Raw genomic sequence first — 26,214 nt, forward strand, 5'->3', positions numbered from 1 at the left:
CCCAGTGCTGATATTAAAGGTGTGTACCGCTACGTTGGGCTGTTTTTACCTCCTACCAAGTGTCAGATCAGCATCCTCCCCTACCATGTTGCTCACGCTTCCACAACATCCTGCCTCTTACCATAGGCCTAGGAGTAATTCAGTCAGAACTAAAAACTCTAAAACTATTTTCATATTTTAATCATTTAAACCTTTCATCATTTTAAAGTTTTTTCTGGTTTTTCTGCTACTCAGAAGAGAAACACAGAGAGATACACAGAGCTTCTGTGTTAAGACGAACACAGAGAGAAACTTCAGGACATCCCAAATGAGATGCACAATAGAAAAGTAACACTTCATCCCATTCCTCTTCCCTGGGTACCAAGTTCTTGGTCCCACAGGTGTTTTCCATGCTCTTACAACTCTCTTAAGAATGGCAGGTGTGGTGGTGGTGCATTTAATCCTAGTACACAGGAGGCAGAGGCAGATTCGTGGCTGAGTTCACAGCCAGTCTTGTCTACAGAGCAAGTTCCAGGACAGCCAGAGCTACACAGAGAAATCCTGTCTCAAAAACCCAAAAGAAGAAAAGAAAGAAACAAGGAAAGAAAGGGAGGGAGGGAGCAAGGGAGGGAGCGAGCGAGCGAGGGAAAGAGAGGGAGAGAGAGAGAAAGATCTTAGGCATAAATAAGAAAACAATCTTAATTTAGTCTTCTTCAAAACAGTAACCTGGTACCTATTATGTATTTTCTTTTTTACATAATAAAATCTCTTGAAGACTAATCCTTCATTTAACAATTTCTATGTATGCCAATGAATCTACCATAGTCTACTGACCAACTTTCCTAAACATGGAGATGTTTCCAACTGATATAAGGCTGATAGGACAGCAAAGACGGCTCAGCAGTTCAGAGCACAGGTCTCTCTTGCCACAGGACCAGGTTTGGTTCTCATAGTGGAACACAACCGCGTGCAAATTTAGTTCCAAAGGCTTTGCTGCCCTCATCTGGCCCACACCTGCACTGCATGTATGCTGGCAAAACATATATAGAAAATAAAATTGAATAAAAAGAACATCCTTAAATATATATTATTTCACATAAGTAGAAGATATTTAGGACATATCCTATTACAAGAACCAAACGGTATGTGTATTTTGTTTTGTTAACTCTTTCAACTGAGGAAATGGCACAAATCCGCATGACACATTAGCAAGGATGGCATAGACTGTATACCTTTACACTTGATAAAGCACTATACAATCTCAGGATCTGTTTCTTTGCGAATGAGCGTTCCGAAAGTGTCTGGCAGACACTGTGTTTGGGGTTCTCCTTTTGTGCTGTTGTAGGTGTCACACCTTCGAGCAGCCGCCTACAGAATCACTGCTACTTTCTTCGATTTATAAAATTGGGCTCTTTTCCTTTTTCAATACAGCATCTTTAAATCATTAAGTCTTAATTTCCTTTATTGGTTTCTGAGCATCTATGACTTTCTAACCCAATCACCGTAATGAAAACAATCACTAATGCTAATTGTTTCTTAGATGGTATACTTTCTTCACCCCCTCTATGTTCTACCTGATGCCATACATTTTTCAGATTAAACACCCTACTATTGACCACATGGGTCTCCAGGCAAAAATTCTTGAGAAGTCCTTCAATTCCTCCTTCCCCAGTGCTACGGTCTCCTAAGGCTACATTATCTACCAACGTCTGCGGCTGACACTGACATTTTCTCCAATTCTCAAAGCTTCTCAATGCAAACAGAAAGTGGATTCCCTCATCAGGCACTGCTCAGTGGCTTTGCTCATAAAATTTTGAAAGTTTCTTCCATTTTTTTCTAAAGGTAACCTAGGTTGGTATCTCTTCTGTCTTCCACCTTGATTCAACACCACCAAGAGAGGTCAGACTACATTCCGGTTATAAAATTAAGGACAAGAGCTAGTTCCAGGACAGGCTCCAAAGCTACAGAGAAACCTGTCTCTAAAAGAAAAAATCAAATAAATCCAACAGATTCTATGTGGCAGGAGCACAGAGCACGGGGAATGGCTAGACACCTAAACCTGTAGACTGTATATGAAAATTGAAGTTCTGATGCAGATTTAAAGACGAAACAGAGACCACAGTAAAAAAAAAACCTTTAAGTTAGTGTGGCAAAAGCACGGGGTGTGAAGCCTGAAGTGGAGGAGGCAGGACAGGGAGGGGGAGGCCAGTTAGCCCAGCAGAAGCAGCAGAACCACTGCCAGCAGGGGCATGAGCTGCTCGGAGGAACTCCGGAAAGTCGCTAACCGCAATGCTCAGCTTAAGTGGCTCACAAATGATCAGACCTGAAACTCAATCTATCACACGTCAGATCTGTGCTTACCTATTCTACGAGCTGTTTTAATCCACTACAGAACAAGATGCAGCATGAAGGAAGACGAGAGCAATGTCCTTCTCTACTTCATGCTCGGGGCATGAAGTAATATGTTTCCGTTCAACTATTCGACTTCTATTTTTATTTTTTTATTCATTTTATGTATGTGAGAGTTTTGGTAACGCATGCATGCCTGGTGGCCAGAGAGGCCAGAAAAAGGCACTGGATGGATCCCCTGAAACTGGAGTTAGAGATGTTTAGGACCACCATGTGGGTGCAGGGATTTGAACCCAGATCCTCTGGAAAAGCAGTCAGTGCTCTTAACTGCCGAGTCACCTCTCAAGACCTTCACTCAAGATGGGCCGGAGGCAGAGTGGATCTCGGTGAGTCTGAGGTCAGCCTGGCTTGCACATCAAGTTCTTGGCCAGCCAAAGTTACACAGTGAGGCTGGAAAAAAGAAAAGAGGAAGAAAATCCAAGGTGATCTATCAGCCTTCAACTGATGTCATTCACTCAACAACTGTGCTCTGACTTCGTGAAAAGAAATCAGCCCCTCCTAATCTTCCTTAAGTCCTGGCATTAGGCATCCATGAAGATTTCCTAAGACACTAGCATCTCTGGTTTTCTTCCCATGTACCCAGAGAACCCAGCTGCAGGATGGAATATCGTTTCTTTCAGCCCTGGTTCCCTTCTCTACAGTGACTTTCTTTGGCTGCTACAAAGGACAATTGATCAAATAAACATGTCCAAAAAGTAAAAAGTTGTTCAGCCGTGTGCCTCTCTAGACACACATCAAATTGAGTTGTCCCCATCCTCATCAGGATGGCAGCTGACACCTTCTGTGTGTGCTGCTGACGCATCCTCCCGGATGGCCAATGTCCACCCTAAGGGTCAGTCATTGAGCATTAGGACATCTTTCGTCGTAGGATGGTCCATCATACTGTCTTTGAGCCTATGCTGTATTTTTAAAATAACGGGGAAAGAACCTTCAGATTAGCAGACGTACACAAGCTGAGATTCGCTATTGTGAAAATGGCAACAGGACTGACGAGAGGTGGTGCTCGCACAAACTTCTGGAACTGTGGGAGGAATAAAGCTTTGTCTAACTTAAGACATTTTGTCATGGGCCAGTCTAAATATCTTAAAGCAGAGGGGCATTTTGAGGAAAACTAGAAGTGTTCTCTCTGTTTCCTGCCTGAGGAATTAAACCTCACAAGGCTGTTTCTGTTCCCTTCCCCAGAACCTCTCTACCTGACTTGACATTGCCCCACTGACTTCGGCTACATGGAGACTAATCATATGAACCTTGGAACCCAGTCTTCCCCTTTCATAAACAGAAAATGATGTGTCTCTCCGTCCATGAAGAATGCAGCAGTATATCTCCTGCTCTTGAAAGGAAACCTAACGTCTCAGGCTGACAGGCGGGTAATAAACATGATCAGGAGCCAAGCACACAGGAAAACGTCCCAGAGCCTCTCGCAAGAAGACACAAACAGGCTCAATCTGTGAGACATACCCAGGAACAAACACAAGCTTTTTTTTCCCTTACAAACAGCTAAATAAATAACCACCTTTTCAACGTTTTTAATCAGTTATCTAGAAAACTAAAGAAAAATTTTCTTTTTAAAAAAGATTTGTTTATTTTATGCATATAAGTATTTTGTCTGCATGAACGTCTGCACAGCAGAAAAAAGGATTGGATCCCAGGAGACTACAATTATAGATGGTTTTGAGCCACCATCCAGATGCTAGGAATTTAACCAGGGTCTTGGGAAGAGCAAGTGCTCTTAGCCACTAAGCCATCTCTCTGGCCCCAAGAAAGTACTTCTGAATTTGAAAATAACCAACTATGACTCATTAACAAAATAAACCATCACATTTTTCTTTAAAGATCTATTTTCAATGTATGCACGTAAGTGTTCTGCCTAGGTGTGTATATGTGCACCGTGTGCGTGCCTGGAGCCCACAGAGGACAGAAGAGGGTGTCGGATACCCTGGAAACGGAGTGAGAGCTGGAAGCCACCACATAGACAGTGGATGCAGACCATCCTCGGCTCTGCAAGAGGAACAAATACTCCTAACCACTGAGCCGTGTTTCCAGACCCAATTCCTCATATTTATTATAATGAATTAAAACCCCTACAAAGAGTTCAAGTGTTCTTTAAAATAATCTCTGATGTATGTGCTTTCCTCAAAGGAAAGCTAAGTTCAGAGAGAAACAACACGTGTGCATGTCTGTATTGCTGGTGGAAGAGCATGAAGAAATTTCATTACCCAATCCACATTCTGGGTCCTGAGCACTACGATAACAATAATAACAATAATATATTTAATGTCCAATTTTAAACTTTATTATGAAAGTTTTATTAAAGAATGTTTACAGTTATTAACATCAGACAGTCATATTTATCAGAGACCTCAAAGAACACTGTATTGTTGAGACCACAGAACTTCTCTTACATAAGAGCAACAGAAAAGTAGAAAAGAATTGGATCAGCAAGATGGTTCATTGAGTAAAGGCACTTTCCATGACCTGATGACCTCAGTTTGAGCCCCAGAACCCACACAGTAGGAGGAGAAAATGATTTCCTGCAAATTATCCTTTGACTTCACATATCAATGTGTGGTACACATAGGATGTGTACAATATCAAAATAAGGTGGCCCAAAAATCAGAAAAGAAGTTAATACACAATGAGGCCCCCAACTTCAGTGAGATCAAAAAAGGTTGTATTAAAATTTCAGTCAATTAAAAGTTAAATGGTTAAGAAACGTAATGCATGTGTACATGAGGGTGCACACATGTGCTCACAAATACACAAAACGAATGTTTTAAATTGTAAGGTGTTTCAAATTGCCCTTATATAACAATGCTAAATTATTTAACAAAAGTAAATGACCATTCATTGTTTGAATCTGGCAGTGATAAAACTCTCATTGTGCAACTATTAGACAAACATGCTCTTTAGCAAACACGAAGATGTTGTAAACAGTCTGCCACAGCAAACAAGCTAGAAAGAGAACGGGCTGCCTGCTGTAGGATTCCCACTCCATGATCTCCCTGAAACTCCACCATCTCCCCGAGACTGAAGAACTAGGAAGACTCTCAAAGGAGCAGAGGCTTCTGGGAATGTGTGGGGGCACAGGGAACCACGGTGACAGACAAGTGCCACAGAAGGCATCCCACAAAAGGAGCATCTTAAACAGTGTAGCCTGGGTGACACTACAGCATACTTAGGGTCATAAGCTGTGTAATGGTCTGTCCTGTCCCTTGAAGAGACAAGCACCGCCCACTCCCTCCCCCCTCCACCACTGAGGCAGGCGGATCTTTCCTTCTGCTTCTAGCCTGAGTCTTCCTTTTCTCTCTCTCCTTAAGAGGTAGCTATTGCCATGGCTCCTCTCCTCCACACTTTTCCCTTCCTCCCTGTTTCTCTCTCTTCTATCTATCTATCTATCTATCTATCTATCTATCTATCTATCTATCTATCTGCCTCTCCCTCTGCTCTTCTCACTTCTTCCCTCCTCCCCTTTCTCCTCCATAACCCACTAAATAAATATCCAACTTCACTCTGCATGGCATGCCTATCCGTCTGTCTCCCATGCCCCTTGTGACCAATGGGCCACTTGGAGGACAGCACCATTTTACTTTTACCATAACAAGCTGTCCCACATACACCACTTTGTAGGGTTTGCTAACAGCTCAGGGTATGTGGGAGGGAGGGAAAATACAGGAAAATTCTGCACCTTCTGTCCATTAACAACCCTGAAAAAAATAACATAACTTCTTTAAAGCTAAAGTAGGACCTGGAAAAATGGCTCATCAGATAAGGACTCTCAAAAAGGACCCAGGTTCAGTTCCTAGAACCTGCATGGTGGCTCACAACCATCTGTAACTCCAGTTCCAATGGTTCTCCAAGGGTAACAGCCATGCACATGTTACAAAGACATAAATGTAGGCCAAATGCCCATACACAGAAAATAAAACAACTATCTTTCAAAAAGCAACAGTGGCAATCTTTCTTCCTTCCTCCCTCCCTTCTTTCCTTCCTTTCTTCCTTCCTCTCTTTTTTTTTAACTTATTTTTCCTTCTCCGCTTGTTACTACCATTTGATAAAGAAAGGAAAACCCTGGACCCTTCAGGGGAAGCCCTCTGCATACATCCAGTGTTCCTTCATGTCTAAGAGGGCCCTCTAGCCTGCTCACCCTCCAAAGACAGGCTGGTCATGGCTACAGAAGAAAGGGTTCCTGGAGTAGGAAGCCGGGAAAATCTGCCAGAATAAAACAGAAGAAAAATCCCAAATAGCTCTGAATTTGTTTATTGCTACATAAAGTGGGAAAATCATATCTAGTGAAATTATCCTAACATATAAATGTCACAGCATTACAAACACTTCCTGTCTTTAGAAAGATGTCTTTGCTATACTCGGTATCAAAGTGCATCTCAATGATGACTGGTGTGGGAGGTCCTTCTGGCTATGTGTTAATGAATAAAAAACTGGCTTGGCCTATAGCATGGGAGGAGGAAGGTGGAGTCAGAGAGAAGCCATGGAGCCTCTGCCAGAGTCAGACATACTGAAACTTTGCTGGTAAGCCACAGCCATGTGTGAAGATGGGTTAAATTAATATGTAAGAGTTAGCCAATAAGAAGCCAGAGCTAATGGGCCAAGCAGTGATTTAATTAATATGATTTATATGTGATTATTTCAGGTCTACGCTAGCTAGATAGCCAGGAACCAACAAGCGGCCTCAATATAACAGAGGTGGGGGAAAAAAAGGTGAAAAAAATATTACAGGTGACTATCTTGACAATGTGTCCTCAGCTACAAAACAATTTTTCCAAATATGACCATAACTGTTACATTTTTCAAAAGAAAGATACTTGTGCCAAATGTCACTGCAAAGGCCTATTTCAGGAAAAAAAAAATGAGAGAAAAATTGCAAAGATTAGATTTTCATGATTTTTTCCATGGAAGAAAGTTGTCTATTTTTATCATCTGGATATTCTAAGTTGAAAACGTCAGGCTATGGCCATGATTTCAGTGTGAGCACAGGGGCAGAGGTTCTCAAAGTCACTGAAGAATGACTGTTGTATGTGGGTTTGCTTGTTTGTTTGCTGGCTTTGATCAGGGAGGAGGCTAGGCCACACAGTCTAAACCTCGGAGTTACTTGAGAGAGGTCAAGGCTCCACTGGCAAATCCGGGTTGGATGAATCTGGCAGACGCCACTACCACTGTGGCAGTTTGAATGCCATTGGCCCCCATAAGCACACAGGGAGTAGTACTATTAGGAGGTGTGGCTTTGTTGGCGTAGGTATGGCCTTGTTGGAGGAAGTGGGTCACTATGTGGATGGACTTTGCAGTTTCCTATGCTTAAGATACCACCCAGTAAGAGTCCATTTCCTGTGGCCTTCTGATCAAGATGTAGCCAGCACCATGTCTGCCTGCACATGTCAAGAGTGTTCCTGAATGGAGGCCTAGTAGAGGCCACTGCATGAGGCTGGATTGCATTGGAGAAGCCAGAGTCATGGGATCCCTGCCAAGGAGAGCTTCTAACAGAACATGGAAGCAGCCAAAGAGAAAGAAGTGTGCTGCAGTCAACACAGATGGAAGGAGTCGGAGACCTGAAGGGCATTTGACATCAGACGTGGAGATGCAGAGTTCAGAATTTGCACAACTGGTTTTCAGTCTTGCATTGGTCCAGTATTTCCTCAATATAGTCCCTTCCCTATATTTTGGAAAGATAACCTATACCCTGTGCCACTATATGTTGGAAGTATGAGATCTGTGTTTTGAGTTTGATTTTACAGAAGATTGCTGTTAAGAGACTGCATGAATCTCAGAAGAGATTTGAACTTGAAAACATTGCTGAGACTGTGATAGACTTTTGAACTTCAACTAAATGCACTTTGCATTATGATGCTGTGAAAAGCTTACAGGAGTCAGGGAAAGGAGCGTGGTGGTCTGAATGCCATTGGTCCCCATGAGCTCATAAGGAGTGGCACTATTAGGAGGTGTTGCTTTGTTGGCATAGACAAGGCCTTGTTGGAGGAAGTGTGTCACTATCGGGGCAGATTTTGAGGTTTCCTATCCCCAAGATAGCACCCAGTGTCTGAGTTTACTTCTTGTTGCCTTCGGATCAAGACATAGTTGGCACCATGTCTGCCTGCAAGCAGCCATACTTCAGTCACCGTGCTCCCCACCATGGTAATAGTGGACTGAACCTCTGAACTGTGAGCTGACACCTCAGTTAAACGTTTTCCTTTCTAAGACTTGCCGTGGTGATGGTGTCATCTCACAGCAACAGAAACACTAAGGAAACTACCATCACTTCCACCTGAGCAACCCCCCCTTATCTGAAATTTCAGTGTTGTTGTAGAGAACAGAACTCCACAGTTGCTCAGTTAATATGGCTTAGACACAAATGAAGCCCAGAGCACAAAGAGTTTTCAAAGAGACATATTCTAGAGGACAAAATTTAAGTTAAAACTTGGGTGAACAACAGGTCCCTGCTACCACCTCTGTTAGTTCTGGTTGTCTCCAATGTGTCGCTTCAATGTATTTTCTTTGATGTATCATTGTTATACCCAACAGACAAGAAAAACTTGCTTAAAACGTTTTGTTCTTAACTTATCATTAAAGGGAGTGATTTATTAACCACTAAATAATAAAGAAGATAATGCTAGAATATAAAATACTTGGAGGAGGAGAAGCAGGGGGCAGAAGTAGAAGAAGGGGAGAAGGGGTAGGAAAAGTCCAACCAGGCAAAGGAGATGTAAAATTAACATGACACAAAGCAAAATAATGTGACTTCCATCCAGCCTATAATTTATTGATCGAAGAGAACAGTACTACTGTGTGACATTTATATGCTGTTTTCATGATTTGAAAAGGATTCTCACATCAATTCTTACCTGAGCCTCAAAGCAATCCTACGCCAGGTTAAGGCTGCTAACCTCTCATACAGCCAAACCCCACAGGATGATTGCAACAAGCCTTTCCCCATTCTCATGTGTGGTTTCCCTTCTGGCTGAAGCACAGCCGTACTATGAGGCCAACAGAATATCTAGAAAGGATGAATCCGTCACAAAAAAGAACTATCGTTCCCATGGTGGTATCTTGGCTCTTGCTCTGGAGGAAGCTGGCTCCCATGATGTGAGGACAGCCCCATGGAATTTGCCAATTATATGAGAAGGGCCATGCTCCAATAATTTTAGCTCCAGCTGGTATCTGACAATCCCATGAGACACTGAGAGAGAAGCCCCTAAATTGGTGACTTACAGCAATTATGACAAACCCATGACTACTGTTTCCAACTAAGTTTCTTATGTGTTATAAAGCAATTTCAAACAAATGCACCATCTATAAAGAAAACTGCAACTATGCTAGAACCTTCCCTACCAGTAAGCTTTCGTAGCAGGGTGCTGTGCAACCTGATAGGAAAGATCATGCATCAAAGGTCTTTCCCAGCTATGAGTACTGTGAACTATGATATCAAGCTACAGGTAAGATTGGTGCAATAGTCGTACAATTTGCAATGGGGGGAACCAACCATTCTTGGACTAGCACTGAATCACAATCCACAGGAGGGACTACATGCCTGATACTATAACCATAAGTCAAAACCCAAGGCTGGGCAGGTCACCAGCCTAGAAGGAAACTCACTATTATTGTTTAGTTAAATTGACATGGGATGTTTATACCCATATACAAATTCTATTCTTACTTTTTTGTTTGTTTTTTCAGGACAGGGTTTCTCTCTGTAGCCCTGGCTGTCCTGGAACTCACTCTGTAGACCAATCTGGCATCAACCTCAGAGATGCATCTGCCTCTGACTCGCAAATGCTGGGACTAAAGGCGTGGACCACACCTAGATGCTGCTCTCATCCTTAACCACAGAAGGATCTCTTTGCAGTGGCGTGGGAGGTCCTTCTGGCTCTGTTGCTTTTATTGGTTAATGAATAAAGAAACTGCCTTGACCTGTTGATAGGGCAGAACTTAGGTAGGAGGGGAAAATTGGACTGAATTCTGGGAGAAGGGAGTCAGAGAGAGAGAGATGCTATGAAGCAGCCGCCAGAGTTAGACATACCAAAACTTTGCCTGTAAGCCACTGCCACATGGCAATACACAGATTAATAGAAATGGCTTAAATTAATATGTAAGAGTTAGCCAATAAGAAGCTAGAGCTAATGGGCCAAGCAGTGTTTTAATTAATATAGTTTCTGTGTGGTTATTTGGGTTCTGGGCAGCTGGGCGGCTGGGACGAACAAGCGGCCCCTCCTTACTACACTGCAGTAGACTGGTTAAAATCAGTAAATCGAGATATGAATGGGAGAAAGGGACCTGAAGGGAAGAGGAGGGAATGACAGGAGTGGGAGTCAGATGGGGGCGGGGGCAACACGTACTACAAACATGTATAAAATTGATAAAGATCAAGTCTAATAAAAATAATAGTTTATTGTAGTGAATGCCCAGTATGGAACAGTCATAAGTGAAAAGGATAAATTCACTAACAATGTCTACACAAACGATAAACAATGTTGGTATTTGTGTTGGCTAATTTATGACAACTCTATACAAACTACAGCAATCTGAGAGGAGGAAACCCTGATTGAGAAAATGCCTTCATACGATCAGGCTGTGATAGCTCAGCCTATAAAGCATTTTCTTAGTCACTGATGGGGGAGGGCCCAGCTCACTGTGGGTGGTATCATCTCTGGCTGGTGGGCCTGGATTCTATAAGAAAGCTGACTGAACAAGCCCTGTGGAGCAAGCCAGTAAGTAATACCCCTCCAGGGCCTCCGCATCAGCTCCTGCCTCCAGAATCCTGCCCTGTTCCTATTCTGACTTCCTTCAATGATGAACAGTGCTGTGCAAACCAAATAAACCCTTCAATCCCCAGGTTTCTTTGGCCAAGGCGTTTCATCACAGCAATAGCAACCCTAACTAAAACAGTATTTAAGATAGACTTATTAAAATGAGAAAATTCTGAAGTTCAATAACACATGACATAAAATTTTGATTACTACTTTTCACTTGTTATAATATGTATGATATTGCTATAAATTGTTACTGAAGCTCATTTTAATGAACAAATAAAAATAATATTCAATCTAAAAAAGGAAAAAGAAACTAAAACATCCTACTTTTACATATGCCATGGCTCAGGGAGTCCAACTTCCTATCATGGAGACACAAGCAGAGTAGGAGAAGGAGAAAGAGAAGAGAAAGAGGAGGAAGAATAAAGGAAAAGGAGGGGGAGGAAGAAGATGAGGAATCAGGTGTTCTCCATAAACCAGGGAAGGCAAACAAAGGCACAGTTGGTCTCCATTCACAAGGCGCATGAAACCAGAAAGCATGCAGGCAACTGAGCTTCATCCTTTCCTCTTCATGGGTTCCTTCCTCTCAGAATAACCCTGCCTCTCTCTTTAGAAACATTCGTGAGAAACCTTGGAGAACTCTGGGATAGTGCAGCCTCCTTATATGGTGTTAACTTCCTTTCTTTGGTTGTATACCCTGAACGGGGACTACAGGGTTCAGATACCTTCTATTTTTAATTTCTTTAGAAACTCATGCTGTTTCAAAAATAGCTGTACAATGTTTCCTTTTTTTCCACACCTTGGCCAACACTGTCTCTTATCTAAATACCCACATCCTAACAACTGTGAACATAGGGAAACAACCTAAGCATTTGCTAACATGAGAATGGATAAGGAAGTGCGGTATAAACATACAATGAAATATTATTCAGTGTTTAGAAGTGAAGGGAAGAGAGGGGTTCTAAACAGAACACACTTATAACCCCAGCACTTGGGAAGCTGAGGGAAATGGATCGTGAGTTTAAAGCTTAGGATACATAGCAAGACCCTGTCTCATACCAAAGAAAAGGAAACTCCTTTCATTTGCCATAATACAGTCGAATTTGGGTTAATCCATTATCTTAATTGAAATAAGGCAGAAATAAAAAAGAATTACTCCTTATTGCATGATCTCATTTACATGTGGAATCTTAAACACAGAGAGAAACAAAGCAATGTTAACAGAGTAGCAGGACACAAATGGGGAGGTTAAGTCAAAGAATAAAATGTAGCAAAAAATGAAAATAAACAAGTCTAGACATCCAATGTTCACCTAAGGGCTGAAGTTAGCAACTCTATTGTATTGTACTGTACTGTATTGTATTGTATTGTACTTTTACTCAAGGAGTAAAAGTTAACAGGTCTCTTGACCTCTCTGGCCACTTCTTATTAGCATCCTTGCGTCTTTATTGGCTTACCCTCCAGTTTTAACACTCTCTAAAGGCTTATTGTATTCAAGTACTTTTTTAATTCTATAGCTATATATTTTCTCTAAACACTTTTATCCTTTCCTGAGCTTTCAATTACTCTCTGTTATGCCCAGATCATGGAGTCCCCTCAAAACCAACCAGGAGACTGAGCCCTGTATGTAAAAGCAAAGAGCCTTTATTCTCACACAAGTTTGCAAATTCGGTCTCTCTGTGTGTCCAGCGTATTGGAGGGGTCAGAGAGCCCCGAGCTCAGTTAGAATAGGGTTTTTATAGTAAGGAGCAAATGTGGGGATGAGTGATGTCTAAGGTTTAGGACCCCTGATTGGCTGACATTTGTCTAGAGGTGTCCTGGTGAAAAGCATTGGGTGTGTGCTGGCAGGTGATCCTATCTACAACAGTTGGAATGTTAGGAATTTCCTTTGGATGGTCTGTTCCGGGGTGGTGCCTGGGTAGTCTCAGTTTATGGTCTTTTTTGCAAGCTGGTATTGCCATAAGGAAAACTACTGAGACTCAGGCCTCTATTGAGCTTGTCATGGCTGGGTCCTACACTCTCACATGGTAAGAACTCAGAAAGCTTTCTCTGGCCTCCTGAGTTTCCTGTGATCGTCCTGGATCCTCTATCTAAATTACCTTCTATGCACCATCAGCTCCCCAGGGATCTGCCCACAAGTCCTTTAACCACAACACTGGGAAAGTGCAACTCTACACCACTGTCTCATTCCTGCCCCTCTTTCCTTGCCCTCTCTACCCACAAACCTAGGGAGCACATATATCACACGTCCTCTCCCAAACAAACCGAGGGAGCATCTATATCACACACACACATCCTCTCTGACTACATCTACATCACATACCCTCTCCCATTCCTTCTGCGTTCAATCACAAACGCCAGGCAAGCTCCTGCTTCCCGGATACTTTTCCTCAACACTCTGGCTTCTCAATCGAGACTGCTTTCTCCTACTGGCTGCAACTCTTCCCAGTTCCCAGCCTCCAACTGTGAGCATGCTGCTTTCACGGTGACCTTTGTGGCATTCACAGTTCTTCAGTGACTCACGAGTAGATGTGGATACAAACCCTGAAATTACCCAGTCTCATTTGGTGTCCCACCTGCCGGGCCCTTCCCATACACAGAGCTCGCAGGCCATTCTGTGGCCACAGAGCCACTCACGCTGTTGCTTCTGGGAGTGAATGCTTCTGCTGCCTATCAGGCTGCCTCGGCTTTCTTTCCTTTGTTGGGGCACGGGGTGGGGGTGGGGGATATTTGTATGTTATAGGGTCTCTTTACATAATTCTAGCCGTCCTAGAACTTGCTCTGTAGACCAGGCTGACCTCAAACTTAGAGATCTGCTTGCCTCTGCCTCCTGAGAGCTGGACTTAAAGGTGTGCACCACCATGCCAAGCTCATTTCAGTTTTCAAGTCTGAGCTCAAAGACAAACACTACTGAAACCATTCTTAGCATTCCAATCAGGGTCGGAGCAGGGTTCCTTTGTACATGGACCAAGCTGTTACAGCATACTATCTGCATAGACACCCCGAGTCTTACTACACCATAAGCTCCTTAGCTAAAGCTTCTACTTCTCATCTTTCCAACCGCAGCACTAACTGGACATACAGAGCTTGTAACCAGCGGAAGAAAGTAGGAGAAGGGATAAATGATAAAGGTCAACAAAGGAGTAAGGAAGTCAACTGGACTCAGCACATAAAAGTCCAAGTATAAGCATCTATTCATGATTACATTTAGTTATAAAGAAATAGAAAAATATGGTTGCTCACTTTTTACCAATGTAACAACAACAAAAAAAACTTACTATTGAAAGAAGCAGCAAATAAGGACCTAAGTGTTCCGAATATAGCTGGGCTTGGTGGCGCATTCCTTTTATCCCAGCACTGGAGAAGCAGAGGGAAGCAGATTCTCTTTGAGTTCAAGGCCTGCCTGATCTACAGAATGAGTTCCAGAACAGCCAGGACCACAGAGTGAGTCCTCTCTCCCTCTCCAAAAAAAAAGGATTACCAATAAAACCAGTCACAAAAGAGGCTAGCAAAAACATAGCTCTATCTGTGATTTCCACTCAACCCCCATAAAACAATCTCATTAAGCTGTGTCCTTGGACCGAGCAAAAGCCTGGCTCCTTCCTCTGTCTGCTCTCCAATACTTCCCCTGTGGAATATTCTGTATTCCCTTTCTCCGCTCCTGCTACCAAATCCAGATGCTATCGGAATCTCCACCTACTGAAGCTGCAAGCCCTGGCTTTTAGGTTAGTCTGATGTAAAGGGAGAGAAGAGTCGAGACCTAGAAGAACAAGGAAATTACAAGTGGCCAACAACCTATTTTCTGGCGGCCACTGTACTTCACAATCTACTTTACAATCACTGAATCTCACGGCAACCGTGAGTAATACGCCATCTTACGGATGAGGAACTGTGCCCAAGATCACACAGTCCACTCTCAAATTTAAAAGGACAGGCCTCCTGCACCCTTCGATGTCCCTCAACATCAACGTGGAAGAGGATGTGTTTCAGTCACGCTGGGTTATCAGAACACAACCTTCTGCAAATAGAGAAGTCTCTTAAATGTGAATCCCACCCCCACAGAGTTTATGTATATAATATATAATATGTGTGTGCACATTATATATATATATATGTATGTATGTATGTATACACACACACACACACACACACACACACACATATATATATATATGAAGGGAGTTGGGGGATAAAACAACACACACACACACACACACAAAACTTAATTCAAAATCTGATGCAAAACAAATTGAAGGCATTTCCTGCAGGGCTCACAGTGCTGTGACACGCGACTTCACTCTGCACCATACATGGGGTCACAGCAGGCAGCACAGAATGCTGCTGAAACACCTCCACTCACATGGAAACTCCTGTAAGTCAGGAACTGCTGTGTTTTTCCTGCGCGTGCAAAGCTTTCTGCTCCTAGAGAAACATAGCAGTCTTTTGTTGCTGCTGTTGTTGTTTTTGTTTCTCGAGACAAGGTTTCTCTGCATAGCCCTAGCCCTGACTTTCCTGTAGACCAGGCTGTCCTCGAACTCACAGAGGTATGCCTGCCTCTGCCTCCTGAGTGCTGGGGTTAAAGGTGTATACCACCATGCCCAGCTTCTAGAAAAACTGATTTTAAAAATTACTGTTTGAGTTGCTGACTTGAATTCCATTCAAAGTTTTTTTTAAAAAAAATTGGAATGGAATAGAATTTCTTCTGAGGTGATCCTAAACACATTTCTGCCATTTTTTACTACATATTTATATGAAGCAGCATTCTTGGCACTGATGAATATGGAATATGGACCCATTATGAAAATGCTAAAGATGTTCTAGGTCCTGAAGTATCTAGTCTTCAGGCAAAGTTTAATTCTGTATGCAAATAAATGAGAACATCTATTTCATTACCATGCAAATTTCTCTTCTGTAATAAACGGTGAAGGTATTCATATACCAAACAACTACTTTTAAAAGAATTGCTTCATGGCTTATTATAATAAGATTTCTATACCTACTTTACATATTCTATATGCCAAGGGTTGTTCAAAAATTTGTGAGACAAAAGGGAACGCAGGTGGAGAGATTGAAGAATCTCTAGGAGTATGCATCACCTCTAACAGCATATAGTGATTTAAAAGGCTTTGCTACTTTAACCTGGAAATCCAAACGCTACTTGTTATTCTTTCTCTGTGAGTTCATTTGCTAACATGAAAGAAAATAGTCGAAAATGGACTTTTTAACTCATAAGACAGAGGCAGGTGGATTCCTGAGTTCCAGGCCAGCCTGATCTATAGAGCAAGTTCCAGGAAATCCAAGGAAACCTAAAACAAAAACCCGTCTCAAAAAAAAAAAAAAGAAAAGAAAAAAGAAAGAAAAGAAAACGGACTGTTAAAAACTTATCAGGTTCCTTTTTAAAATTAAAAAAAAAATTATTTAGACTAGGCTAGCCTAGAACTCCAAACTAGCCTGCCTCCGCCTCCTTGGTGCCTGGGCTTCCCGGCATGAGCCAGGGCCCTGAGCTCCAGTGTTCTAGTTTGACTTTTCTTTAAAACCGTTTTCCTTCTACAAAAACTCAGTAGAAAAACTCGCCAAGAACAGGAACTATTTCCCTTGCTAACTTGTAAGAACACCTTGGAAAATGTGCATGTGTGACCAGTGCTGTCATCTGAATAAAACATCACACTGGCTGGGCCTGGAGACCAGCGTTCTCCATAGAAATAGCACCAACCACAGCAGGACAGCTGATGCACCAATAATCTACTGACGAAGTGTACTCCTTAGCAAAGCGAAACCAGGTGTCTGCTGTGAAGTCAGATAGATGCCTGTGGACTTGTCTTCCTCGGCTCCAAACGTGATACCGGACACGCTAAATACACAGCTTGGCTGGATATTAGACCCACAACTTGGCAAAACCATGACAGAATGGACACAAAGCGTCAGCATTTTTATTATAATGCTTCTAAGTCAAAGATGCCTCTGGAACAGAAATCCTAACTTAGAGCACTCAGATAAACGTGATAGGCTGTCAGTCTCACCTAGGGAATGGTGTCAGAGCTCTTTAAGCACAGGACAGAAACCCTTTCCCTTGTTTCTCAGGCTGGCACCCTTAGGCAGGACTGCAGAGGATCTGAGATAGGAAACCAAGCCACATTAGGTGTGCACCTTTGTTTCAGAAGTTCTGGGATCAGATGCAGCAGATCCATATCAAATGCATTATGAAAATGCATAAATCAGGGAGACTTGGCGCTTACAGGAAAATGGGTTCTAGGCTGCCTGGCACTGTGCAGAGGAAGATCATAAGCAAATGATAGGCAGGGCTGGAAAGGTGGCTCAGCAGTTAGAGTACTGGCTGCTCTTCCAGAGGACCCGAGTTCAGTTCCCAGCGCCCCCAACTGTCTATAATTCCAGTCCCAGGGGATCCAAAACCTCCATGAGGCATACATGCAGGCAAAACACCAACACATACAAAATGCAAATAAGTTTAAAAAAAGAAAATGACGACACTCAGAGTAAACAGGAGAGCGAGCACACAGATGTATGTTAGGCCCTGTTGTGCAGCCTTACTTTTTAGGTCCTCATTGCTCTGTGTAGACAGCATCCAAATCAAGCAGCAGGAAAGCTGTAATGGGTCCCAAGTGACAGTCAATAGGATGCCAGGCTGCGCCTAAGATTACAGATACTACACCAGGTGTGGTGGCATATTGCCGTAATCCCAGCACTCAGGAGCCGGAAACAGGAAGGTTCCCAGTTCAGGACCAGCCAGAGTCACATAGCGAGAAGGTGTGGAGGCGGGGCTGACGCTCTATGGTGGAGGAGCTGCTGAGCAGAGTCCGGGGCCTGAGTTTGACCTCCAGCACCTCAGAAAAATAAAAGACTATATAAAAGGCATGACATGTCTACATGAGGATTTTAGGGAGAGCCGGGACTGGTGGCAAACAGCCAAAAGAGAAGAAAAGGAAAAAAAAATGTACAGTTTTGCCAAGAATGGTAACATACATGATACATATATTACGTTGTATATGTTTCATACAGATAAATGCCTCAGCTGTATGACCAATTAACATGTAGCTGTGGGTTTCATGTCTATACATGGGATAAAACCTTGAAAAGGTAAATACCAAAATATTAAAAAAATTGAGGTGAATTTATATTAGTTTTTACTTTCATATTCATATGTACTCCTAAGTAACAGTTAAATAACTTAATTTTGATCTCAACCTATTCTCATGCCAATAAAGCAATGGGGATAAAGGTACCGAAATCCACAGCAGGCCTGCTTCAGGATCCCTCTCCTAAGTACACCACCCTTGGCTGTCTCCCTGTTTTCTAAAGCCAAGCCTTCTTATAGGACAACTCAAAATGTTACTCTCATCTGCTTTCTGGACCTGAACGACACATTCATGGCACTGGAAAATGGCCATAACACTCTGCATTATGGAAAACACACAACTGAAACCTGTCAGAAAAGTGGGCTGACAGCCTTGTTCTCCCGCAAAACTACAGATCCATAAGCAGCAGAGCGGAGTTCTTGCCCATTTACACATAATTATTCAAAACTTCCACAGAAACTAAAAGAGGTCCATTTCCCCACCCTACCCTCCAAAAAAGGCCCATCTCCCCGCAAAGGCCATCTCCACAGTCTCATCTCCACATTCTCTTTTGTTTATGGGATTTTGTTTGTTTTGTCTTTGAGATGGGGTCTTACTGTGTGATCCTTGGGTGGACTACAACTCCCTATATAGACCAGGCTGGCCTCAAACTCACAGAAATGCACTCAGCTGTGCTGGGATCAAAGGCTAGAGCTGGCACCACCGGTTCTCCAGATCCCATTTTAATCAGCGTTCATTCAAAACACGCTGAAAGGACATCGTAAACAGAGCCCCTCGTTAATAAACAACCATGTCCCAGTTCCTCACAAATTGTGTGAATATCCACAACTTAACAAGGAAGCCAGGTTCACAGCTGGCCTGTGCCAGGACGGCCACTGAGGGTAAGTCTAGCTTTCCTGTTTAAATATACAGGCTTGTGTTTACTGTCCTTGCTAATAGCTAACTTTCTGGATTTTGGGTAAAAGTTACCAGTGACATATATAATACCAGGAGGGAAAGGTCCAACCTGAGAGAAGCGGTGTATCCCATCACCACAGAGACTAGGGAAATGGTGTATAAGAGAAAGAACAGAAACGTCTCAGGGAAGAACCAATGAAAAGAGACGGCACTGAGTGTCTCGGTAAACTTCCCAGGACTTCATGGTAACTTCTTAGAAAAGCACGGAATGCTTGCGGACAAATTCTTTCTTCTGTAATTCTGAAAGGTCTCGAGAGAGTGTCCAGTGTATGAAATTGCCATTATCATTATGGGATCAAATGTGCTTTTTCACCCCGGCTGGTAGATTTTAAAATGCAAAGATTCCCTGGATTACCTAACATGCTACAAGGGACCACAGAGGGACTACAGCATCAATGTGCAAGGTGAAAGACGGTCTGAAAGGAAGTGGGTTTTCTGTCAGGGGATTTAAAAGCTGTTTAAACTTCCAGCCCATTCCATGGACTTCAGAAACCTGAAGAAACGCTTGGTCTTGGGACCAGTGACCTTCGAAGGTGGATCTCCAATTTCTGATAAAAAGTGGAATTTGGACCCAAGTTCCCAGGAGCAGTTTCACCTCTCGAAGAAGAGTCTTGGCTCCTTCCGCCCCTGAGCGATACTTACTTACCCTTTCTCCCGCTCTTCCTCGGTGAGAAGGGGTAAGTGGTAATATTGTACCCTCGCCCAATTTGGCCAAAATCCTAAAAGTAAAAACGACAGAGACAGGTCCTTTAAAATCCTGTGGCTCGAGTCTGAGCAGCTCCCACCAGCTGCCCACCGTGACTCCAGGAGCAGCGCTACCTCCCGGCTGCTCTCTGAGCACCCCTGGGCGGCGGGGAGAGGTCGCCTCCCCGCCCGGACCGGGACTCGGGTTCCCTAACTGAGGGAGAGAGAGGAGGACAGACAGAGAGGACAGCCGCGCGGCCTCGCTTGGAACACGCGCACGCACGCATGCTCGCCGCGGTCGCGCGAGTAGCGGCCGTGCGGCTCCCCGCCTCCCAGCAACGCCCCCGTGTCCCAGGCCAGCCCCGGGATCCGAGACCCCGGCAGGGACACCGGGGGTCTGCCAGAATCCACCCGCATACCTCGCCGCCCCAACCCGCCAAGCCCATGCCCCGCGCACCCGCTGCGCAGCTCAGACCAGGGGAAGTCCCCGCGGCACGCCCCGCCCTCCGCCGCGGCACGCCCCGCCCACCCCGCGTGGCTCGTCCCGCCCACCGCCGCGGCTCGTCCTGGCCCCACCCACAGCTCGGCGGCCGCGGGAGACCACGCCCCCTACAGAAGTCCCGCCCCCGGAGCGCGGCTCACGGTTGACTGGCAGCCAGCCAGGAGGTGGGTTATATCATCCGCTGCACTGATCCCGCTGCCAGTCACAGGTATTAGGGGCTTTAAATCTAAGCCCGGCCTCATGTTCAGGGCTAAAAGGGCAAGAAAAAGCAGCAAACCACAGGAAGCTGTGTTCAGCTTCTCCCCGTAGTTGTAGGTCAGGCACCCGAGACTGGACTGCTCTTTGGTGTGTTGGTGGCGGGAGGGGGGATTTTATTTTTGTTTTGCTTGCACACGGGGAAACTCATTTGGCTTCCTCTAACAAGCCAAAAGAGAAGAGAAATCCAGAACAAGTCTTGTTTTGTTTTGTTTTGTTTTTAGAGAAACTAGATTTTTATTTCATACTTAAATTTTTACTCTCTAATTGTACAAAATGTTAGCTGTATTTTGTACAATGTACAAAAAAAAACAGTGTTTACGGAAAAAACAGACAACAAACAACAAAATTGGTTTTTTACTCTCCCCAAATTGTACTTTGATCTTTTCTAGCTTTATCCTTCTAGATAATGCTATCATTCTCAAGTGTAAGTAGTGCATTACTGTAAGTGCATAGTGTCCTAACACTCAGAATTCAAAATTTATTCTAAAGATGGAAGAGTGTAAGAGACTTAAATAGAGCTGGGTAGTGGTGGCACACGCCTTTAATCTCAGCACTCAGTAGGCAGAGGCAGGGCTCTCTGAGTTAGAGGCCTGGTCTACAGGGCAAGTTACAGGACAGCCAGAGAGAAACCTGGTGTCGGGAAACCAAACAGAAAATAGCTGCACCTACATTCTATCCCGGACAGTGACCTTGATAATTGCAGAAGTCTACTAAAGAGAACAAGGTTACTGTCCTGGATAGGAGGTAGGTGCAGTTATTCTTACCAGCAGCTGAAGTAATTGCTGCAGGGTAAGTTTGATCCCGCCACTGCTTACTGACTTAATCCCAAGAACAAATCTTGGGGGCCACTTCTGATGACAGAGCCAATTTACAGATTGGGTTAGGCCCTCATAGTGGAGAGACTCCAAGTTTAACAAGAGGTTGGTCCAGTGAGGACAGGATGGTATGGGATGGAATTAACATAGTTAACAACAAAGACAAGTGCTGGGCAGCTTTAATTGACCTGGAAGGTAAATAGGTCTACAAAAAGAGTTGCTAAGTGACTTTCTCACTAAGATTCATCAAAAATATTTAAGAAATCAAAGTAACCCAGAAAGCCTACATCCCCTATTTTTCCCACCTGTAAGTCATTCTGGAAATGACAAAACTCTGAGGTCAGAGCAAAGGGGACTTTTAGGACACTGAAAGTATTCTGTATGATGCTATACTTATAATATGTGCCATTATATATTTGTTAAAGTCACAGATGCAAATGGTGAGCCCTCATGTCTGACTCTGGGTGACAGTGATATGACCCTGACATTTAACCTGTCCTGTGTCTCGGGGTATTAATGCGAAGACTGTACATGCATGGGGCATATGTGGGTGTCCTGGAATATGTGGGGATTCTGTCCATTCTGCTCAGTTTTGGCTCGCCACCTAAAAACTGCTCTTTAAAAATAAATTATATTTTTAAAAGGAGCTAAATATAAAGTCTCTGAACATCTTCTATTCTTCAAGGTCATTACAGTTGAAGCTCAAATATTTGACATCAATGCCACAGAGGAAACTGAGTCGTATGTTCCTAAGATACAAATTTAATATTCAACAGGCTGTTGAGCCAAAGTTAACTAGAAGTAATTAGGCTTAAAAATTCTATGGGTAGACATAGGGGTAAAAGAGTTTCCCCTGCTTGGGCTGTGATGAGTAGCCCATGAGGAATGAGGAGTGAACCAGGAAATGGGGAATTAGAGATGGCTCCTCAGATCGGAAGATCTGGACTCCCATGTGCCATGAGCGTTTAGGGTTAGGATCAGGGTTCACCTTGTGCTGTCCCCTGCTGATATTTGTCTCAGAACAGACAGTGAAGATCATTACCAGATGGTGCACCTGAGGAGACCTGAACAAATCCAAAAACACTCAGGGCAACTTTAAAAAAAAAAAAAAGGGTAGAGAAGACATCCACTTGAAGAGATGAAATATATCACAGTAACAGAATTTAGAAATCGAAAAAGTAGAGCCATGGTAGTGCATCTGTTAATCCCAGCACCAGAGAGACATAGGCAGGCGCATCTCTGAATTCAAGGCCAGCCTGCTCTACAGAGCAAATTCTGGGACACCCAAAAATGCACAGAGAAACAGTGTCTTAAAAAGAAAGAAAGGAAGGAAGGAAGAAAGGAAGAAAGAAAGAAAGAAAGATCTAAAAAAGTATCTGAAGTCAATGATGAAAGTTACCATCAAATCATTATATGAAACAGATTTTTTTTTTCCTCAGAGAGAACTGATTTCCAATGCTTAGGTAAGACACTTTATCAAAGATAAGGCTGATATCATTAACTGATGAAAATTCACTTTCTGGAAATGAAGAACTAAGTCAAAATTAAGTGAGACTAGGAGAAAAGGCTACTACACATCACAGACACTGGTATAACAATGACCAAAGAAGATCTGTTTAAAAACATTAATGAGACCAGGGTAGCCAGAACTACACACATCACAAAGAGAAACGCTGTCTCAAAAAAATAATAATATTATAGACAGATTTTAGATCCACAAGCTTTTAAACAAAATGACAGAGACTCGAAAGGATGCCTGGTCATCTTCTAAGTTGAAGTTGATCAGCCAGCTATGTGTATGTCCACCTCAAGAAGGCAAACAGAACAAAGTTAGTGACAGAACAGAACAATGGCCAGCACGTTCCTAGAACTGGACTGAGTGAGGTTTCTGGAATTGCCAACCTAGTCCCCTAGGACAGGGAACAATTGCCAAGGTTTAAAAAAAGAGAAGTGTCGTATTATCTTGAAGTGGAAACAGTTAAAAGCCACATCAGACAGCGTCTCGCTGATCAGCTTTCCCGTTTACATACACAAGAGCAATAGTCAAATTGCTGAATAGCCTGTGAAAGAGTCACAGATCAAGGTGACGTTGCACGGAGCAGTGTTCTCAGCCTTCCTAACACTGTGACCCTTTAATACAGTTCCCTGTGTTGTGGTGACTCCAACCATAAAATTCTTTCCATTGCTACTTCACAACTCTACTTTTGCTACTGTTATGAATCATAATGGTCTCAGATGACCCCTGTGAAAGGGCCATTAGACTCCCAAGGGGTCTTGACTCATGGTTTAGAAGCACTGCACTAGAGGAAGAAGAAAAGAATCCAATGACAATTGTGTAGAATTATGTGTTAGTTACTCTTCTTATTTCTGCGCTCAAACACCTGGCAAAGGCTTCTGTAGAAGGGAGAGTCTGCTTTCACTCACAGTTAAAGGGAATCGTACACCATGGAGGGGAAGGCCCGGAAGAAGGAACAAGTAGATGGTCACATTGTGTCCCCAGCCCACGGAATGATACCAGTCCCATGAAACCATCCTGGAAACAACCACATAAACACACCCCAAAGGGTATTTCCCTAGTGATTCTAAAATCCTACCAAGTTGACAATGGATTGCAGATTTGGTATTTATGAATGGTACCAAGTCAATATGTCAGAGACCATCAAAAGGAGTAGAAGAAAATGGACACAAGGCTTGCTGCAAATCATTTTCAAAGCAAAGTGATGACCCCAAGGCTTAGATCTTCGTTACTGCCAAGGGGTAGTTACTTTTAAGTCAATTTTATTTGTACCTTTGTCTGTCCCTTATAGACTGTTTGAGGACTGTGGAACCAAGAAAAGCAATGTCATTAAGCTGTATAATTACTGGTTATTCATCACAGACCACTTCCCTGGTATGCCTGAGGACTTGGATGAGGCCCCCTTGAATATTCTCCATAAGACACTTGAGCAATATCAACTGCTTAAGGTCACTAGGAAGAATTTTTTCCATCAAACTCTCGACATGGTCGAGGAGATTGCCAATGAGACATGCCACACCAACATGCAATTTGGTATGAATAAAGAGCACACAAATTGTAAACATCTTAAGTTTCAATCTCCTAATCATTCAGCTAGCATTAGAAGGCCAGACCAAAACGGAGAAAGAATGACAGGAAAATAGCATTTACTTCATGGCCCAGCCAAGAAAAGGCCAAGGCTCCTTGTTGAGCAGCTTCTGGAGCAGGCTTTGAAATTATTTGCCTCATAAAAATCATGGATTAATTCACATTGCATTCAAGCTTTTTCTGAGTTTGATATGATTCTAGACAAGTGCTGAAAGAGAGTAGAGTATGAAGAAAGTGAGAAAACCGAGGGACGTCATAAGGACGTCATCGGAGCCGCTGCTCAGCGGGATGAGAGATGCACCCCTAAGCTCAGGACACAGCTGACTGACAGCTGTCCCTGTACCACTGTGACCAGGTCAAGCTGCTCACAGTCAAGCAGCATGAACAGAACTTGAAAGCAAAATGTGCCAAACAGTTCAGGACATCTGTGCAAATCATTTTGCCGGCCAGAAAAAGCATTTGAAATTAATCACAAATATTCACCTATCAGAGATATGCTTCTTCAAACTTAGGAAAACAAAAACGACATAACAGCCTTGGATCACAATGGAGTTCTGTTTGAAATGTCAACAATTCAACCAGAATATCTTCTATCCCACACCAAAGCAAATGGGGATAGCACAAAAGGAATAGAACAGAATAATGATGTAAACACCGAACCTGAAGCAAAACTGAAGACACTGAAGACACAGCACACAGCAAAAGGCAATAATCACCATGAAAAGACAAGGAATGTGTAGACAAATAAAAAAAAAACCAAAAAAAAGCAAAGAGAACAACAAAAAAGAACAACAACTGGAGCTGGAGTTGGAGAGATGGCTCAGCAGTTAAGAGCACTGGCTGCTCTTCCAGGGGACCCAGGTTCGATTCCCAGCACCCACATGGCAGCTCACAACTGTCTCTAACTTCAGTTCAAGGGATCTGACACCATGTCAATGCACATAAAACAATAAAGTTAAATAAATTACTTTTTATAAAGAAAGAAAGAAAGGAAGGAAGGAAGGAAGGAAGGAAGGAAGGAAGGAAGGAAGGAAGAAAACCGAAGCTGGAAAAGATGAATTGTGAATCCACTCTGAACTTGAGTCCTATATGGAGAGGAAGTGTAAAATTTTCAGTCAGTTCTTTTGTGAGAGACTTGTTTTAAATTCTTGCTACTCTAGTTTCCTGCATCCTGAATTATAAAATGTTGGAATTGACGTTCAGCAGACAAGTCAAGGTTTTAGTTGGAAAATTTTTAGTATTCACCATGTATACAAACTTGTACTATTTAACTATTCTTAGTATAGAATCTTTTGAGATAAAACAACCTCCCAAATATAATAAATATATATGTGTGTATGTATGTATATACATATAATAAATATATATGTGTGTATGTATGTATATACATACATGTACAGAAAGAGAAAGAGAGAGAGAGATAGCTGGGCCCTAATGTCTTCCTTGGGGAGGAGGTGAGAAGGCACAGCGTCAACAGCTCAGACATCGGAGTCAGGTAGAAAGTGTACAGCAGGCTTGTTTATTTAACAACAAGGGAAAAACATATATACACACAGCACCCAGGCATTCCAATCCATTGGCATCACATGGTCGCCCCTCATTGGCTAGGCATGATCAGAACCTGACAGCACCAGGCAGACTCCAGGTTAGCTTCTCT

At 43.0% G+C, this 26,214-nt stretch overlaps 1 protein-coding gene across 4 annotated transcripts in view; it reads right to left on the bottom strand.

Moving 5' to 3' along the window:
* Immp2l (inner mitochondrial membrane peptidase subunit 2) overlaps positions 1-20,393 on the bottom strand; it is an 845,970-nt gene extending 825,577 nt beyond the window's left edge. Inside the window, exons 1-2 of one of the 4 annotated variants that reach the window (XM_085697717.2) lie at positions 20,337-20,393; positions 19,842-19,914 (exon numbers count right to left, since the gene is read on the bottom strand). Coding sequence is in view for 1 of the 4 variants with exons in the window: in XM_085697716.2 (XP_085553842.2) it covers positions 19,842-19,914; positions 20,299-20,325 (100 nt within the window). In the remaining 3 variants the exon portion in view is untranslated. The other 3 variants (XM_085697718.2, XM_085697716.2, XM_085697715.2) reach the window with 3 other exon arrangements.
* Positions 20,394-26,214: the final 5,821 nt, after the last annotated feature.

The sequence above is a fragment of the Myodes glareolus genome, chromosome 11, assembly GCF_982192425.1.
Source record: "Myodes glareolus chromosome 11, mMyoGla1.1, whole genome shotgun sequence".
Taxonomy (NCBI): Eukaryota; Metazoa; Chordata; class Mammalia; order Rodentia; family Cricetidae; genus Myodes; species Myodes glareolus.